The 20,573-nt window shown below is 43.2% G+C and overlaps 1 protein-coding gene across 1 annotated transcript in view; it reads left to right on the forward strand.

Annotated features, from left to right (window-relative positions):
* Positions 1-8,879: 8,879 nt before the first annotated feature.
* The window catches only part of PCOLCE2 (procollagen C-endopeptidase enhancer 2), an 88,813-nt gene continuing 77,119 nt past the window's right edge, over positions 8,880-20,573 (forward strand). Inside the window, exon 1 of the mRNA XM_040349113.1 lies at positions 8,880-9,108. Within this exon, the coding sequence (XP_040205047.1) occupies positions 9,032-9,108 (77 nt within the window). The 5' untranslated portion in view covers positions 8,880-9,031. The remainder of the gene's footprint in view (positions 9,109-20,573) is intronic.

The raw sequence follows: 20,573 nt of genomic DNA on the forward strand, positions 1-20,573 counted from the left end.
ATCATCTCTTGTATCATGTCCACATTCACTGATCATCTCTTGTATCATGTCTGCAGTCTCTGACCATCTCTTGTATCATGTCCGCATTCACTGATCATCTCTTGTATCATGTCTGCATTCTCTGACCCTCTCTTGTAGTATGTCTGTAGTCTCTGACCATCTCTAGTATTTTGGGGGGAGCCTGAAGCTCCTATAAATTGTTGTTTGCTTGTTTAGACTTTGCTACATGCAGAAAGTGTTGTCCCTGCAGATAAATAAATAAAAATGGTGTTCCTTTTGACTGCTTGAATTATTTTGATGAAAACCATGGGCAGTAATCATGATGCATCGTCGAATCGAATTACAGTAATCAAGTTAACATGATAATCATAATTGAAATTGAATCGTGAGGCCAGTAAAAGGGGCACAGAGAATGAACATAGCCACCTTTTGAATAGTCAACAAGCCTGAGAATAGCAGAAACAAGTTTACATTTAAGGGATGAAACAAAGGAAGGTACAATCTAGTTATATTAAAACATGTTGCATTTATTTTAGTTTATAAAAAATTTGAGTTCAGTGTCACGTTAATGTTCATAGAAATGTGAATCTGTCAGGAAGAGATGGAAACAATGTACACATTAATTTAAATTACTACCTGCAGCAGGAAAATCTGCAGTTTTGTAATGGCTTATGCTGCGTACACACAACCGTTTTCCGGGTTGTAAAAAATGACGTTTTCAATGGTCTTGAAAAAACAACGTTTTTTTCAATCCGATCATTAAAACGGCCTTGCCTACACACATTCGCTCTAGCAAAGCGCGGTGACGTACAACACATACGACAGCACTATAAAGGGGAAGTTCCATTCGGGTGGCGCCACCCTTGGGGCTGCTTTTGCCGATTTCGTGTTAGTAAAAGACGATTCACGCTTTTCAGTCTGTTACAGCGTGATGAATGTGCTATCTCCATTACGAGCGCTAGTTTTACCAGAACGAGCGCTCCCGTCTCATAACATGCTTCTGAGCATGCGCGTTTTTTTTCACGTCGTAAAGCCCACACACGACCATTTTTTACAACCTTAAAGCATGTTCGAAATTTTTAATGGTCATTTTTTACATCGTGATAAATGCTCTGGAGCCCACACACGATCGTTTTTAATGACATAAAAAAAAACCATAATTTTTTTACAACCCGAAAAACAGTCATGTGTACGCGGCATTAGGCTGGATTTACACCTATGCAGTTTTAGTGCTTTTTGCAGATTTTCACTACAGCCCATTTAACATGATTTCCTATGGAACACATTCTGTAGAGGAAATCTGCAAAAAGCACAAAAAATGCATAGGTGTGAATCCAGCCTTAGTGGTCTGAGTTTTAAGCTTGGTACACACGATGAGACTCTCGGAAGAATGATCATCTGTTTTTTTTTTTTGCATGCTAATCTCATGTCAAAAAGTGATGTAATGTTTTGTAATGTAGTTGTATTTTGGAAAAACTGTACTGATTAAACAAAAATCGGACGATCTGTTATGGTACAAGACATTTTTTTCTTGCTTGTTGCAACGGATAATTTGTCGTGATTGGCTCCTGAAAGCTGCGTACGAACGATCAGATTATCATACGATCGCTTAGAAAGCTGTAATTTTTATACGATTTTTTGTCCCTGTGTATGGCCATTTGACGCTTCAAATAATTCTTTAGGCCCCTTTCACACAGGTGCCTCCAGTTTGCAGAATCCGCTTGCTCAGCGGAGGATCACTCCGCCGATCCCTGCTGAGCAAGTGGATGACAGGTCCGTCTGCTCTCACTCTGCAGAGTGGAGGCAAACACAGTCCCACTCTCTTCTGCGGAAATCTGGTGACAACGGACCGCCTGTCCATTTTGATCCGATCTGCCAGACGGATGGAAAATAGGACCACCATTCGTCTGGATTTTGCGAGCAGGATCGGATCTGATAGCGGCGGATATTAGAGCTGCACAATTAATCGTTAAAAAATCGTGATCTCTATTCAACTCCCCTGACGATCTCCAATGCAGAGTTTGCTGATTCTTTCATATAACAGACTTTATCTGCTCACTCGGCTGTCAAAAGAAAATATCTGGGCAGTCTGCCAAGTTTGTAACTAATGCTTCCTTCTTATATCAAAGAGATAAACTTCTGTGTGTAAAGAAAAAATCAGGGCAGTCTGCCAAGTTTGTAACAACATGAAACATTGTAACTAACTTCCTTCTTAGAGCAAACTTCTGTATGTAAAAAGTCCAAATCTTTTTCTGACACGTGTTACTTTAGTTAAAATCAATATTTTTTGCTAGAAAATTATTTGGAAGCCCAAAAAAATTCTATATATTTTAGCAAAGACCCTAGGGAATAAAATGGCAATTGCTGCAATATTTTCTGTCACACTGTATTTGCCCAGCGGTCTTTCAAATGCAATTTTTTGGGGGAAAAAATACACTTCAATGAAAAAAAAAAAAACGAAACAGTAAAGTTAGCCCAATTTCTTTTGTTTTAATTTGAAAGATGATGTTACGTCGCGAGAATCGTGATCAATCTTCTAGGCAAAAAAATTGTGATTCTCATTTTAGCCAGAATCGTGCAGCTCTAGCGGATATCAGCGGTCTTGTGTCTGCTGACATCCACCGCTCCATAGGGGAGAGTGCAAGGTCCGATCAGGTATGCCTGAAAAACTGACAGGTGGACTTAATCGGACAGCCCATATGAAAGGGGCCAAAGCTTCCTACTTCACTGACTGTCACCACCAGGGCCGCCATCAGGGGGGTACAGGCAGTACACCTGTAGGGGCCCCAGATGGCAACCCCCCTTTTTAAAAGCAAAATATATATATTTTTTATTTATTTTTATTAAAGGGCCTAGAGGTCCCCAGGGCCCCGAATGGCTACCCCCCTTTTTTTATATATAATTTTCTTCTTCTTTTTGTAAAGGGCCCCCCCCGCTTCTCAATTCGCGGCAGCCCCCCCCCCGGTTCTCTGCTCCAGGAGGGCCCATGCCTGAAGCTGTGTAAGGGGCCCCATAATTCCTGATGGCGGCCCTGGTCACCACTGAGATGTTTGAGCTAGGTGAAGTTAATGCCTGTTTGGATTTTTTGAATTGTAGCAGTCATTGACCTCCGGAAGATTTACCCCCTTCATGACCCGCCCATTTTTTGCAATACTTTAACTGGCAATTGCGACACTGTACTCCAAATACATTTTATGTCATTCTCCCACAAATAGAGCTTTATTTTGGTGGCATTTGATCACCACTGTGTTTTTCTATTTTTCTGCTATAAGAAAAAAAGGATGAAATTTAAAAGAAAAAACAAAAACAATCTTTTTTACTTTCTGTCATAAAACACATCCAGTGAAAAAAAAAATTCCCCTGGCAAAGCACCTTGTCCCAATATTGATAAGGACAAGGGGCTCCTCCTCATAGCCCTGACCCTGTGGTTGTGGTGATTGCAAGCTGGGGGCTTATGGGATCTGGAAGCCCCCTTAAAACCCCCCATGCGAATGAGTAATTTTATCTCTACTTATTCACCAAAAAAATTGAAAAAAAGGCACACACTTTTTTGGAAAGTCTTTTATTTAAAAAAAAATCCCAAAAACGATCCATGATGTAAATTGGTTGTCTATCCAATAATGAAGATTTTGGACATGACCATATTTTGTCAGTGATGTCATGGGTCATTGCCCAAATATGGTCATGCCCCTTTTTTCTAAAGAGGGCTTTCAGATTCCAATAAGCCCCATGCCTGCAGACCCAAACAAACAAAATGGATTTCCACCATTTCTACTCCTAGAGATTCTAGTAGTATGTTAGAGGTACTCAAAACCACACATGCTTTTGCGCTTATTGTTTCTTCTAGACAGCTACCAACTGCATTGGTTAAAAACGACCTCCACAAAATACTTACAAATCTGCTTTGCATAGTGGCCAGTGGATGCAAATCATTTTTATCCCAACTTACATTGGTCAAGTTGGACACAATGTAATTATCCATGTATTAGATCTAAGGGGCTATTGGAGATGCTTTACCACCTCATTACATTTAGTGATAGCTGCAATCTTCCAAGTCTTGTTTGAGTAGTTTCCCCGTTGCACAATGAACACAGGGTCATAGCTCGGCGACCTGGTCAAAATTTGGGGTTCCTCGCACCTATGGTTCCGGACATATGGGGTGGCTTGTACAGCCTTTTAGAAGCTACATACAGAATGGCCAGTTTAAAGCGGAGCTCCACCCTAAAGTGGAACTTCCGCTCATCGGATTCCTCCCCCCTCCGGTGCCACAATTGGTACCTTTTGGGGGGAGGGGGGACAGGATACCTGTCTTTGACAGGTATCCTTTCCCACTTGCGGGAGTCCAGCCGTGGTCGTGATGCGGCAGTGACGTCACCGCGGGGCTCCCTCCTCCTCCTCCTCCCCTGGCCACCGGACAAATAGGAGAAAGGAGCGGAGACTTGCACATGCACAGTAGAGTCCCGGGTATAAAGCTTAAATGCTACACTGCCGGGTTCCCTTACCCGCAATGGTGGCGGCAGCACCCAACAGCTGATGGAAACATCCGATGCAGTGCTGACATCGAGGGACTGAAGGACAGGTAAGTGTCCTTTTATTAAAAGCCAGCAGATGCGTATGTGTAGCTGCTGGCTTTTTTTTTCCCGGACCTCCGCTTTAAATACATGCTGGCACACTGTTTGCAGCAGACTGAGAGGATGAGCTCACAGTGCCTCTCCTTACTTCTTGTCAGAGGCAATGCGCTTAACCTCCCTAGCGGTATTCCCGAGTGTGGCTTGGGGTGAATTTTCAGTACCAAAAGCGGTAACCCCAAGCCCCTGGCATCGCAGGATCCATGTACAGCTTACTTACCTTGTCCCCAGGATCCTTTGATGTCTCCCTGCTGTGTGTGCGAGCTGTGTCTCTATCACAGTGCCAAGCTCTGTTCCCTGCGAACGTCGCGACACATGGGGTTGGAGCTCGGCGCCAAATTCAAAAAGTGAAAAACGCACAATACATACAGTACACTGTAATCTTACAGATTACATTACTGTATCAAATAATTTCACATCCCTTTTGTCCCTAATGGTTTGTCCAGTGCACTGCATGCAGTTTTATATTATACTGTTCTTTCTGGCTGTAAACTGGAGATTGTCCATAGCAACCAAAAAGTGTCCCTTTACGTCAAAAGTGGTTTTAGACCAATATTATTATTTGTTATAATTATTTATAGTTATTTGTTATTTTATAATTTATGATTTTGTGTTTCTAACTTTATCATACCCGGGATGTCTATTAGACTCTTATTTGGACAGATTTAAGCAAGTTATTTTTAAGAATTACAGGCTTACAATATAAAACGCCAAATTTCCATGCAAAACATTGTACCACTTTTAGCATCAAAAATCTGACATAATCATGCTGCTAGGGAGGATAAAGCACCATTGGAACAAGCTTTCCAAAAAAAATGCTGCAGTGGAGGCTGTAATTTGTCCATTAAGCCACCTGCTTGAATACAGTTTTTGGAAAATAAAGTAAATTACATTAAAACCAATATATAAAAATGTGTATATTACTTATGGTAAACAGCCCCTTGCCACCCAGACCAATTCTGACACTTCTCTCCTACATTTAAAAATCATTATTTTTTTTTGCTACAAAATTACTAAGAACCCCCCAAACATTACAATATATGTGGGATAATGAGGATATAAAATAAACACACCAAACCACTCCTAGTGCTATATGGAAAAATGAATAGTAAATAGTAAAGCTTCCACTATAATAAATCAAACATAATACATATACTGAAAAGAATTCCAGCATTAGTGGCGCTAGAAGTCCAATAGAGAAGTTTTGTAGGTTGATCCTTTCTTGGAGCGGCAGGTACAGGTTAGTTACTCCATCTATGTGTCAAAGATAGGAGGTCATAGGCATATCATGATTTGTCCTTATGTGGATCGCTGTAATCCATGGGGCAGATCCACAAAGGAAGTGCCTAGATCACTAGATACACCGGCGTACTTTCAAATTTCCTGCGTCGTATCTTTGTTTTGAATCCTCAAAACAAGATACGACGGCATCTGGGTTAGATCCGACAGGCGTACGTCTTCGTACGCCTTCGGATCTTAGATGCAATTCTTTGGCGTCCGTTGGGTGGCGTTCCCGTCGTAATCCGCGTCGAGTATGCAAATTTGCTATTTCCGACGATCCACCAGCGTACGAGCGGCCATCGCATTCTTTTACGTCGTTTCCGTTCGGCTTTTTTCGGCTTATAGTTAAAGCTGCTATTTGGTGGCATACGCAATGTTAAGTATGGCCGTCGTTCCCGCGTCGAATTTGAATTTTTTTATTTTGTTTGCGTAAGTCGTCCGTGAATCGGGCTGGACCTAATTTACGTCCACGTCAAAACAATGACGTCCTTGCGACGTCATTTAGCGCAATGCACGGCGGGAAATTTAGGAACGGAGCATGTGCAGTTCGTTCGGCGCGGGGACGCGCTTCATTTAAATGAAACACGCCCCCTACTCGCCGCATTTGAATTGCGCTACATTATACCGCGAGAGATAGACTACGCCACCGTAACTTACGGCGCAAATTCTTTGTGGATTCAAAGCTTCAAAAAGTAAGTTACATCGGCGTAGCGTATCTCACATACGCTGCGCCCATGCAAATGCACGTGAATCTGCCCCCATGTCTGTACACTCATGGGTTGCTGCTATGTCTCCAAAGGCCTATCTGAACCTGCTGATACATAGCCCCCAAACATATTATATAAAATATATATGTTTATTTATATATTTAGCAGACACCCTAGGGAATAAAATTGTGTTTTTTGCAACTTTTTATGTTACATGGTATTTGCGCAGCAATTTTTCAAACGCATTTTTATGGGAAAAAACTTTTATGACTATAAAAAAAATAAGCACTAGTTAGCCCGATTATTTTTTTTTTGCATAATGTGAAAGATGTTACACCAAGTAAAGCGATACCTAAGATGTCATGATTTAAAATTGTGCACACGTGTGGAATGGTGCCAAACTTCGGTACCTACAAATCTCCATAAGCGACGTTTGAATTTTTTTTTACAGGTTACATGTTAAGAGTTATAGAGGAGGTCTAGTGCTAGAATTATTGCTCTCTCTCTAACGATCGATTGCGGCGTATGTAACCCATGTGTGTATATGGCTCTGATACTAGCCAGTGCCTCACCAGCCACTGACCTCACCGCACGTCCCTGGTTCATAGTCATTATCCTACCAGCATGGAGGTAACCCACACAAGCACAAGAAAAACATACAAACTCCATGAACATACGATCCCCATTGAAAACGTCTGCGTATGACGAAACGCACCTGGAACGGCGTACAGTTACGTCACTGCTTCGATTTGAAGGAGGAAGGGCTCCTAAAGTGCCGGCCGGCATTTATTACATGCTTTTATCATACATCTATTTGTAAGTGCAATACTTTATTTCAATAAATCTTTCTATATGGAATTATGCTATGGTCTCCTTTCCTCTCATGTGCCTCATGATCCACGGACTACATGTATGTAAGAGCCTAGCACCCTCAATACCGGAAGAATTTCTGTCTGAGTTCCCTGAGTTTCCAATCCTGTGGACGGAGGCCACGGCTGGGCATGATACAAACGCTGTTTAAAGCTTGCCCTCTGGTAAGCGGCTTTCCATTAGGTGGTGGGCTCTCACTCATATATGGATTCACAGTGGTGTTTATTCGTCATGCTTATGGATATACATTGAGACTACATACATTGTGTTTTGGGACACTGTTTTGACGTCCTTCATCCCCCCCAATCACCTCCGGTGTTGGTGTTTTTTTGGACTTATTGTTGGCGCAGTTTTTTCTGTTCCATGGAGGTAATATCCTGGTTTGGACTCAAACCAAGCTCCCTAGTACCACTTAGCCACTGCGCTGCCCTAAAGGGGAACTCTGATGGAGAGATACCACTTCTAGAGCTCCCAAGACCTACAAGAATGTAGGACAGCAGCATCCACCCATAACTGACATATAAATTGTAGGTGAACTAATAATAATTTGCTATGAATGAGTAGAATGTGACTTTTGTGTGCAGATAAAACCATGTTGCTGTTGCCCTATACATACCTCCCAAATTTTTGAGATGGGAATGAGGGACACCTATCAGCAAAAGTATGAAGGGATAGGACACACCCCTTGCCACACCCCTTAAAGGAGAATTGCACAACAAAAACAAGATTGGTTAAACCCACTACTATTTCTTTATATTGGCCTTTGGAATTAACAAATGCAGCAATTTAGAAATTAGTTTAGCCCTGGGAAACACTTTTTGATATAGAAAATGTGCATTTTATACATCTATATAGATAAAAATGAGGGACGAATGAGGAGGAAAGAGGGACGGAGGGACATTGCTCCAAATCAGGGACAGTCCCTCGAAATCAGGGACAGTTAGGAGCTACGCCTTTATATGATCATGGGTACAAGAGAAAAATTGCACATTGCTATCTTTATTGAGATGCTTCTATTGCTCCTGTAACTTTTCTCTGTATATTTTCCAGCCAGTAGCCTGTAGTCTCTGTTTACATTGAATGATTGGCTGCATGTGGTGTACATCACATCTTTTCAGACATAGGTGTCATTCTCAAGTCTCCATGCTGGAGCCTGCTCTGCCTGTGCTGGAATGCTGGCCAAACAATGAATGATCCTCCCATGAAATACAGTACACATGGATTTTCCTCCTTTATTTCGAGCCACCTATGATTGCAATGGCAGATGCTCCCAGGTGTGAAGGGGTTAATGGCAGCCTTTGAAAAGAAAAAAAAAAAAAGCTAAAAGGGGAGGAGAGGGGAGGATCAGATTTTAGGGAGAATTGGATCCCCTCCTCCCCAGGACTGTAGGAACAAATGGGATATTCATCTGGAGCTTGTCTATGCCAGAGAACCTCCCAGAGGGAAATGAGTAGAGGCTCAGGCTATAGGGCGATCCTCCTTATAAAACCCCTGTAGGCTCATCATCCTTACTTACTACTGGGGGGGACTACTGCAGGGACAGACATGAGCAACCAACTCACTGTGCTGCTCTCCTGCCTGCTCCTGGCTGCTCACAGCTCTGCACAGCAACCCAATGAGAGGTAAGGAGACACATCCTGGGGGTACCACCCGAACCCACTGTGCCCGCTCTGCCCATCCACTACTACCTGGCTGATCTGGGACCCCTCTCCTCTGTTTAACCCTTCCACTGCCATGAGCAATCTACAGACCAGCAATATGCTGCTTATCATACATGACAAACCAGACTACTTTCCCCAACCTTCCTCTTACTTTATTAGGTTTATCTGGTGTTGCAACCAGGAACACTCATCTGTCATTGTAGAAATGGCTGGCACGTGGTTGCTGTGGGTTACTAAAGTCAACTGTCCTTTATTAAATTAACTAAGGACGCAATGTGGTTGCTATAGGTTACTAATCTCATCTTTCATTTTTTAAATAGGTGAAGACTGACACATGATTTCTATAGGTTACTTAACGTGTCTGACATTATTAGGAGGGATGAATTACGGTTGCTATAGGTTACCAATCTCCGTTTTCCATCTCTAAATGGCTCAAGGTTAACACGTGGTTGTGATAGTTTATTAAACTAGCTGTCAGTTTCTAAATGACTGCAGGGTGAAACATGGTAGCTATAAATTACTAATCTCATCTGCGATTTTCTAAATGGCTGAAGGATGACACGTGGTTGCTGTAGGTTACTAAGGTCAACTGTCACTTCCTAAATTAATTCAGAACAAATGCAGTTTCTATTGATTTGCTAAGCCCTACTGTCATTTTCTATATGGCTGAAGGAGGAAATATTGTTACTTAACTCGTCTGTGATTTTCTAAATGAATGAAGGATGTAATTGGTTCCTGTAGGTTACTAAGCCCAACTGTCATGTTCCTAAGTGCCTATTCACACCTAGGCGTATATACGCCTGTAGTGCGACGCCGCAGCAGCCCCTGATACGCTGGAGGGGTGAGATTACATTGTCGGCTATAGAGATGGTTCACATCTCAACGCCAAACGCCGTACGCCTGCCGCCTGAAAACAAGTCCCGGACCTTTTTTTCAGGCGGCTTTCGGCCATAGCTGACAATGTTGTCACCCCTCCTGTGTATGTTACCGCGGCGTATTTTACCGCGTTTTGTCGCGGCAAATCACGGGACAAAACGCCGCAATTTGTCGCGGCAAAATACGCCGCGGTAACATACGTCTAGGCGTGAATGCAGCCTAATGGCTGAAGGATGAATTGCGGTTGCTATAGGTTACTATTCATATATTTTAAGTTTCTTAATGGCTGAAGACTAATGCCGCATACATACGACCGTTTTTAATGTCATGGAAAAAAACGACGTGATTCTTGTCAAGCCTGCCTTGCATACACACGACGTACAACACGTACATCGGCGCTATAAAGGGGAAGTTCCATTTGAATGGCGCCATCCTTTGGGCTTGATTATGCAAATTTCCCTTCTCATAACTTGCTTCTGAGCATGCACGTTTTTTTTCCCGTCGTTAAAGCGTACACACGACTATTTTTCACGACGTGAAAAATGACGACGTTAAAATAGTCGAAAAAATAGAGCATGTTCTACATTTTTAATGGCCATATTTCACGTCGAGAAAAATGCTCTGGAGCCTACACACGACCGTTTTTAATGACCGATTTAAAAAATTGCATTTTCTCGTCATGAAAAACGGTCGTGTGTATGCGGCATGACATGTAGTTACTATAGGATACTAAATTTACCTAAGTGTGGTTGCTAGGGGTTATAAACTCCCCTGTCATTTTTTTGTATTCATGGCTGAAGGAAGAAGTGTGGTTGCTAGGGGTTATAAACTCCCCTGTCATTTTTTTGTATTCATGGCTGAAGGAAGAAGTGTGGTTGCTAGGGGTTATAAACTCCCCTGTCATTTTTTTGTATTCATGGCTGAAGGATGAAGTGTGGTTGCTAGGGGTTATAAACTCCCCTGTCATTTTTTTAAATTTATGGCTGAAGGAAGAAGTGTGGTTGCTAGGGGTTATAAACTCCCCTGTCATTTTTTTGTATTCATGGCTGAAGGATGAAGTGTGGTTGCTAGGGGTTATAAACTCCCCTGTCATTTTTTTAAATTTATGGCTGAAGGAAGAAGTGTGGTTGCTAGGGGTTATAAACTCCCCTGTCCTTTATTTTTATTCATGGCTGAAGGATGAAGTGTGGTTGCTAGGGGTTATAAACTCTCCTGTCATTTTATAAATGGGTGAAATTTGGTTGCTGTAGGTTACTGAACTCATCTGTTATTTTCTAAACTGATGAATGATGAAACAATGTTGCTGTAGGATACTACATTTTGCACAGCATCACTTTATTAAATATATATAAAGTTATAAAGTATACAAATACTGCATGTAAATGTATATAAATATATATGAAATGTATGATTCTTGTTTGCTAATTCGTTCAGTAGACTCAGTGAAAGCTGAACTCTAGGAAAAGTGAATATCCCCCTTGCAGTGAGCTGCCTCTGTGAAACAAGGGTTAAATGCATCTATGGGATCAAGAAAAGCAGTTTTACTTACCCTATCCTCCGCTCTTGCATGCCACACTTCTAAACCGTTCCCTACAGCCCCCCCCCCCCACACACACACACTCCAGGAATCTGATGCCCTCTGACATCATCAAGTGCAATGCAGGGTCCATAGCCATGTATTGGACGTGAGGGCGCCAAGGTACCGCTAGAGCATAGGGGAAAAGAGGCGAGAACCAGCTGCCAGAGAAGCAGGGGATTGGGTATGTCAAACTGCTTTTTCCAGTACCCTAATCCTAAACAAGGCCCGGATTCACAAAGGATTTACGACGGCGTATCTCCAGAATGTGAGGCGTCGTATCTATGCGCCTGATTCAAAGAATCAAATACGCCAGAATTTGTCCAAGATACGACTGACGTAAGTTTCTTACGCCGTCCTATCTCAGGTGCATACTTACGCTGGCCGCTAGGGGCGCTTCCGTTGATTTACGCGTCCAATATGCAAATGAGCAAGATACGCTGATTCAGAAACGTACTTGCGCCCGTCGGATATAGCTACGCCGTTTACATAAGGCGTCGGTCCGGCGTAAGTTTACCCCTCATAAAGCAGGGGTAAGTCATGTTAAGGTATGGACGTCGGAAACATCGGGAACAGCGTCGTATTTTACGTCGTTTGCGTAAGTCGTACGTGAATGGGGCTGGGCGTTCTTTTTTTACGTTCACGTCGACAAAGCATTGGGCCGACGTATCTTAGATTGTATTTGCGACGTGACTCTGAGCATGCGTGCGCATGCCCTGTTCGTTCGGCCCCTCATTTACATGAGGTCACGGCTCATTGTAATACAACACGCCAACTGCCTTGATAATTTGAATTAGGCGGGCTTATGCCGGCCCATTTACTCTATGCCGCCGTAACTTAGAGCGCAAGTTCTTTCTGAATACGGTACTCGCCTCTCTAAGTTACGGCGGCGTAGCGCATATGAGATGCGCTACGCCCGCCGAAAATTACGCCGATCTTTCTGAATCTGCCCCCAAGTCTTTTTTTCCCCTGGAGTGAAGGGGTAGCCCCATTACAAAGGAAGGTTTTTAATGTACAATTTATGTCAGCCATTCTCAATAAGGCCAACCACCAAGGTAAGAGGTCACATCTCCGCTGTCCGCTAATGTAAAGGGCCCTTGCAGTTGCTAATGCCTGCATTTAATCATTTCCATTTGATGACTATTACTTAACATAATTCTCTTATAATTTGGGGTGCTGCTAAAAAAGTATATGGTCTGTCATAAGCTGTAGATAGTCGTTTTTAGTAGGACTTCCCTGAGACATGAAAATCACTTTAAGTGTACCTCCAGGGTTAAAAGTTGAGAAGAGTTAATCTTGATCTTCCAGAGCACATGCTAAACATTCTGGGCCAGATCCTCAGAGCGAGTACGCCGGCGTATCTACTGATACGCCGGCGTACTTTCAAATTACCCGCGTCGTATCTTTAGTTTGAATCCTCAAACCAAGATACAACGGCATCTGGGTTAGATCCGACAGGCGTACGGCTTTGTACGCCTTCGGATCTAAGATGCAATACTTCGGCGTCCGCTGGATGGCGTTCACGTCGTTTTCCGCGTCGGGTATGCAAATTAGCTATTTCCGACGATCCACGAACATACGAGCGGCCGGCGCATTCCTTTACGTCGTCTCTAGTCAGCTTTTTCTGGCGTATAGTTAAAGCTGGTATTTTGCGGTGTATAGTTAGACTTGCCATGTTAAGTATGGCCGTCGTTCCCGCGTCGAAATTTGAATTTTTTTTTTTTTTGCGTAAGTCGTCCGTGAATCGGAATGTACGTAAGTCCCGTCTAAGTTTAAAAAATTACGTCCTAGCGAGGTCATTTAGCGCAATGCACGCCGGGAAATTTCGGGACGGCGCATGTGCAGTTCATTCGGCGCGGGGACGCGCTTCATTTAAATGAAACCCGCCCCCTAATCGCCGATTTGAATTCTGCCGCCAGAGATACACTACGCCGCCGTACCTTACGGCGCAAATTCTTTGAGGATTCAAAGCAGCCAAAAGTAAGTTACAGCTGCGTAGCGTATCTCACATACGTTGCGCCGATCTGGCCCTCTGTGCTCATTGACTTGCTTCACATAGTCAGAAACCATTGTTAGCTACAAGAACTATTTAAAGCTGGCCATAGATAGGTCAAAATTCAACCGGTTTAGACAGGACCACCTGAATTTCGATCCATCTGTGGGCAGGCTGGTTGTACATAAGTCGATCTGTATATCAGCTTGATCAGTGATCAGTGCAACCAGCTGTAGCTGGCAGTGCTGATGGGAGTATTCTGAAGGCTGGGAACTCTCCCCATAATCAGAATACAATAGCTCCGCAGAAGGGATTCCCCCTATCCACCCTGAATGTGTAGATGGGGGAATCGATTCTATTTCTTTCGTTAAACCCGTTGGTTGTATGACCCATCTAAGGCTTTCCTATCCACTGTTTTACTGGCCCCATGGCTGCCCTTCTATAAAGCAAAACAACTACCTTGGGAGGCTAAACCTATACCTATTGTTTCATATATCATATTTTATCTTCATATAGATTTTTAAGATTTCACAAACAATTGTATATGGTATTTACCTTTTTCTGATCCCATATTTTTTTGTGAACTCAATGTCTATTGATATTACTTTATTATCGATGTTTGCTATTTTATGTTGTCATTATACAATAAAAAGTTTGTAAACACAACAACATTGGGAGACATTCTGCGTGGGGGATGCTGATAATGCCGAGTTGCATGTAAAACGTGACCATTCAAATCAATGGGGCTGCACCACAGCCGTGAGCCTAAAACTTTATTATCCATTATCCCTACTTTAAATTAGCAATCAGCAGAAAAAAAAAAAAAAAACGAAAAAAAAGGAAAGGCTACAGGATCACCTCCTGAATGCCTGACAGCGGTTGCTTAGCCATGGGCTGAAAAGCAGTCCACCTCAGATTGCTTTTCAGGGCATTGGCTAGTGTGAATCTAGCCTTCACGTACATTGTATATGTGACATCAGATAGTGTGTGTGTGTGTTTTTGAAACAAATATCTTATATTATGATTCATTAAAATACTTAAGACCAGGGCTTTTTTCAGCTGGAATGTGGGGGAACGCATTTCCGGCACCTACAGCACTGAATGTATGTAATGACAAGGGGTGCTGTGGTTTGCTGGAGGCAGATTGATGCTGGGGATCTATTGCTGCTGGGAATTTGTTGTTGGGGAGGTCTGTTGTTGCTGGTGGGTGATCTGTTGTTGCTCGGGGGTGATCTGTTGTTGCTCGGGGGTGATCTGTTGTTGCTCGGGGGTGATCTGTTGTTGCTCGGGGGTGATCTGTTGTTGCTTGGGGGTGATCTGTTGTTGCTGGTGGGTGATCTGTTGTTGCTGGTGGGTGATCTGTTGTTGCTCGGGGGTGATCTGTTGTTGCTCGGGGGTGATCTGTTGTTGCTGGTGGGTGATCTGTTGTTGCTGGTGGGTGATCTGTTGTTGCTGGGGGGAGTCATTTGTTGCTGCAAGAGGTCTACAGTTGAGGGAGAGCCTATTGATGCTGGCTGGTCTATTGATGCTGGCTGCTGGAAGATCTATTGTTGTTGGGGCGTTTTTGTGGGGAGTTTATTGTTGCTGGGTGATCTATTGTTGCTTGATTGGGGGGGGGGGTATACTGTTGCTAATTGCAGGGAATCTTTTTTACTGCTTTTTACGCTATTAATAAATTCCATACAAATTACCTAGAGCAGGGCCGGCCTTAGGTGTTCAGGCGCCCTGTACGAGCTAATCCTGTGGCGCCCCCCCCCCCCCCATCTTCACCCCTCGCCCCCTAGTCACCTAAACATACACAAAGATGTATGGTGGATGGTGTGGCTATGCACTTAAAAATGGCGCCACCCGACACTTAGACGCCACTGCGCATGCGCCGTCTGCCCGAGAATACCCGAGAGTTTTCAGGTGTCGAGGTCGGCAGCAGCCATTTTTTTTCAGGTGCCGCAGCCGATGCATTGCTCTTCACCCAGTCCCAGGGCAGGGGGACCTGGAAGCGCGCAGGGGGACTAGGCAGCGCCTGCTGCTGCGACTCGTAGGAGTCGGACTCCTGTGATGATCATGTGAGTAACTGACTGTGACTCATATTCTGCGAGCTGTGATGGCCGCACGGCGCCCCTGTTGCCCATGGCGCCCTGTGCGGCCACACAGCTCGCACACCCCAAAGGCCGGCCCTGACCTAGAGCCGCCAACATGATACTTTGGTTCTTTACTCTTGAAAAGGGGCAGTACAGAGAGGTGGGTAGGAGATTGAACCAATGGACAGTGCTTGGAGGTGGTTAGGGGGCGGAGACCAGGGGTGACTCAAAAGTGGGAGTACCTGCACCTATTTTCTGAGAAAAAAAGCCCTGCTTAAGACTGTATAATAAACAGAGCTTAAGTAAATAATCACACATAAAATCAGCAATCTGTATCAGTAATTGTTTATTGTCATGTTACATTAAAGGGTCACTAAAGGATTTTTTTTTTTAGCTAAATAGCTTCCTTTACCTTACTGCAGACCTGGTTTCATGTCCTCATTGTTCGTTTTTGCTCTGATGTTGCTGTAATTCCTCTCTGTTCTGGACACTTCCTGGTTGTCTGTTTCCTGATCACCACAGTACTGGGAGATTCTAGTTTTGTTTTCCAAACCATCACTTCTCTATCACTTCTCTATGGGTCTATACAGCACAGAGGCAGGATAACATGCAAAAACGAAACTACAGGTACATTATATGATTGATTTTTATCTATTTTTAATCGTTTTTAAAAGGAATCAGTTAACTATTATGTCTCTATACCCTGTAAACAGTTATTTGAGCAAAAAAAAATGTTTTCCTTTACAACTCCTTTAAGTATCTTAGTGAATCATAATAAATAATGTATGTTTTAAAAACCAAGTCCGATTTAGGTATATTTCTTCTTGGGGTTTTATCTTTATTCATAGTATAGTGGTTCTGGCTGTTATTTGAGTGTGCATGCTGTTTGCTTTTCCCAAGCAATTGCCTAGATGTGTATAGCATGCATACATCCTGCTTCTTCTTCAAACACTTCCATTAATCCAGTTTGCTTCTCATCCTACAATTGTCCCCGATCTTTGCATTCCTTCTACCTGCGGAGAACATCTTGCAAAGCTCTGGGAAGGTAATAACACGTGCTGGCGCTCTCTATATACATATTCCATTACAGCTGATGTTTCCTTGTGTTGGCTTTGCCAAATACCTCCTAGGAACCAAAGTCTATCTGCAATTGGTCATTATACCGCACTCCCTTTCCTCCCAAAGTGCAAGGAACCCAGAATTACATAAAATCCTCACTCCTTTAGTATCACGTTTCTTAGTGCGAGACTAAGTGGTACTTTCGCTCCCATGAACTGGTATTAAGTTGCATTTTGTACATTTGATTCTTTAGCAAAGTATATGTGATCCAGCCTGGCAATCAACGTGTGAAAGCTTTTAACCGCCTCTGAATTAATTCCACTCATAAAATGTCACTTTAATGCCATTAATTATCTTTCGACTCACTTTACAGGTGAGATAATTCCATTGGCTGTTTTATTCGATTTTATTACACAGCATGTGAACTCGGTTTGTGTTCTAGGTAATGCCTAACTGAACTGGTACAGCGTAGCTGACCTTTCCGTGAAGGGTCTTATAAGAAATAGAACATCTGCTACTAATGTTTTGCATTTTGCGTTGTGCACCTATAAAAGGACTGTATGGATTTTAAGGATCAATTTCAGCTATGTATGTTTGGCTACAGAAAATGTGTCAAATTAAATCCGGGTTCATTTTCCTTTTACGTTTTTGCGCCATTTACTTTTCACCTTATGGAACTCGACCCAATCGCTTTTTTGTACAGATACCGGGGTAGATTCAGATAGGTTAGCGGATCTTTAGATCCGCGTAACCTATCTCATTTACGTTACGCCGCCGCAATTTTGTGAGGCAAGTGCTGTATTCAGAAAGCACTTACCTCAAAACTTGCGGCGGCGTATCGTAAATCCCCCGGCGGAATTCAAATTCTGCGGCTAGGGGAAGTGTAGGATGTAAATTACGTCCATCCATATCCGCGAACGACTTACGCAAACTACGTAAAAATTCAAAACTCGACGCGGGAACGATGGCCATACTTAACATAGGATACGCCTCACATAGCAAGGGTAAGTATACGCCGAACGCAAGCGACTTAAAAAAAAAAGCGTCAGGCTGTTGTTCGTTTCTGAATCGGCGTAAATGCTCATTAGCATATTCGACATGTAAAAGACACAGAAGCGCCACCTAGCGGCCGGCCTGGAATTGCAGCCTAAGATCCGACGGTGTAACACAGTTACACCTGTCGGATCTTAGGCATATCTATGCGTAACTGATTCTATGAATCAGTCGTATAGATACGACCGGCCGGCCTTAGAGATACGACGGCGTATCAGGAGATACGCCATCGTATCTCCTATCTGAATCCGGGCCACCGTATTTTCCGGCGTATAAGACGACCTTTTATACTTAAAAAAAAAGTCCAAAAAGCAGGGGTCATCTTATACGCCGGGTATAAAATGCAAATTGCTATAAGATGCCAGTCTGCCGGATGCCCGCTGGGTGTGCAGTAATACTGTATGTAGCTTTAGTATTGGCTACAGCTTCAGCTACATACAGTATATACCGCTGAGCCAATCTCGGCGAGCGATGTATTCTATTATTGAATACAGAGCCTGCTCGGATTGGAGTGACAACCTCTGCCAATCCAAGTAGGCTACATACAGTGGCCTGTTCGGATTGGCTTTGAGAGTCAGAGGCACAGGCTGATGATGTTACAGCCTCTGCCAATGCAAGCAGGCTATGTATTTATTAATAGAATACATTGCTCGTCGTGATTGGCTCAGCGCGCTATGGTTCCAGCTCCAGCAAGAAGGAGATATAAGACATCGTCAGGGGGGTCGTCTTATACAATGAGTATAGGCAAAAACTGTAAAAAAAATATGTAAAATTAGGGGGTCGTCTTATACGCCCTGCCGCCTTATACACCGGAAAATACAGTACCTTTTTTGTTGAGTTCTTTATGTTAATATAATGGATACAGTGCTCTTTGCTTAGAGGAGTCCACCTTTAGGCCTAATTCACACCTATGCATTTTTAGTGCTTTTTGCATTTTGCAGACTTGTACTACAGTCCATTCAACATGGTTTCCCATGGAGCATGTTTTGTAGTGCAAATCTGCAAAATGCAAAAAGCACAAAAAATGCATAGGTGTGAATCAGGCCTTAAAAAAGCAAAAAAATTTAAATTCCAAAATATTATATTTCTAACATTAGGGCACATAGGCAAATATTATAAAATTAGGTAGTCATGATCACCTACAGTATACCAGTGGTCTCCAAACTGCGGCCTGGGCCAGATACGGCCTTTTGATTGCTTTTATCTGGCCATTGGGGCACTATTTCATCCACTGATACCAACAATGGGGCATAGTTTCTTCTACTGACCCCAACAATGGGGCCCAACGACAGCAACAAAAGGGCCCAATGACATCAACGATGGGTCACAATTCTTCCCAATGAAACCAACGATGGGACACAATTCCTCACAGTGACACCAAGGATGGGGCACAATTCCTTATAATGACACCAATGATGGGGGACAATTCCTCACAATGACACCAACAATGGGACCCAATGACGGGGCACAATTCCTCCCACTGAAACAAACAATGGGGCGTTAATTTTTCCCACTAATGTCAGGACCTTTTCAACTCCCACTGACCACTGTCCGGCCCTCGTAAACTCTGAAGGACAGTAAACTGGCCCTTTGCTTAGAAAGTTTTGAGACCCCTTACCTATACAATGCCCTAGATTGTGTCTGCTTTTAAAACTGCTGGTCTAAAGAAGTTTCCTTCAGCATTATCTGAGAAGTGTGCATATCAAAATCTTAGCATCTAGTATTTTTTTAGATTAGTGCCGTGTTGTGAATGGTTGTCAAGTGGTTTGAAAGGCTCAAGGTTTTTTACCTTAATGCATTCTATGCATTAAGGTAAAAAACCTTCTTTTCGCAGTGCCCCCTCCCCTTATACTTACCTGAGCCTCACCTCAATCCAGAGATGTACATGAGAGCAGGGGCATTCCCGGGTCTCTCTCTCCTTATTGACTCACACAGCAGTAGGAGCCATTGGCTTCTGCTACTAACAATCACAGCCAGTGAGCCAACAAGGAGAGAGTGGGGGCGGGGGGGCAAGCCACACATTGGGGGTTATTTACTAAAGGAAAATCCACTTTGCACTACAAGTGCACTGCAAGTGCATTTGAAAGTGCAGTCGCTGTAGATCTGTGGGTGACATGCAAGGAAAATAAAAAACAGCATTTTAGCATCCACATGATTGGATGATAAAATCAGCAGAGCTTCCCCTCATTTCATATCTTCCCCTCAGATCTACAGCGACTGCACTTCCAAGTGCACTTGCAGTGCACTTGTAGTGCAAAGTGGATTTGCCTTTAGTAAATAACCCCCTCTGTGTGTGAATAGACATGCAGAGCGTGGCTCAGGAGTGAGCCTGCTTGAGTGCCCCCATAAAAAGCCTTTTGCTATTGGCGACACGTGGCAGGGGGGAGGAGCCAGGACTGGCAGTGGGGGGACTCAAAAAAAAGGGGATTTGGGCTGCTCTGTGCAAAATAATTGCACATTGCAGGTAAGTATAACGTGTGCTTTTTCTTTTAATCTTTCCTTTAGAATCACTTTAAAATAAACCTTTGACAAACAGTAAACTGAGCATATAATGAAAAATACATAAGTATAGGATACCTTGTGTAAAAGATGGGTGTCAAAATAATCCATAGATCCAGAGATCTAGACAGCTGAAGTTACAAAGTTCAACATTTTCTGTAAAGGTAGAGCTTGGTCCACCCCACTCAACTTTCAAGCATGCCAAGTCCTTCACTTTAACCTCCCTGGCGGTGTTCCCGAGACTGACTCAGGGTTAGATTTTCCTGCTACGATCGGTAACCCCGAGTCAGTC

Source organism: Rana temporaria, chromosome 4, assembly GCF_905171775.1.
Source record: "Rana temporaria chromosome 4, aRanTem1.1, whole genome shotgun sequence".
In the NCBI taxonomy this organism is placed as follows: domain Eukaryota; kingdom Metazoa; phylum Chordata; class Amphibia; order Anura; family Ranidae; genus Rana; species Rana temporaria.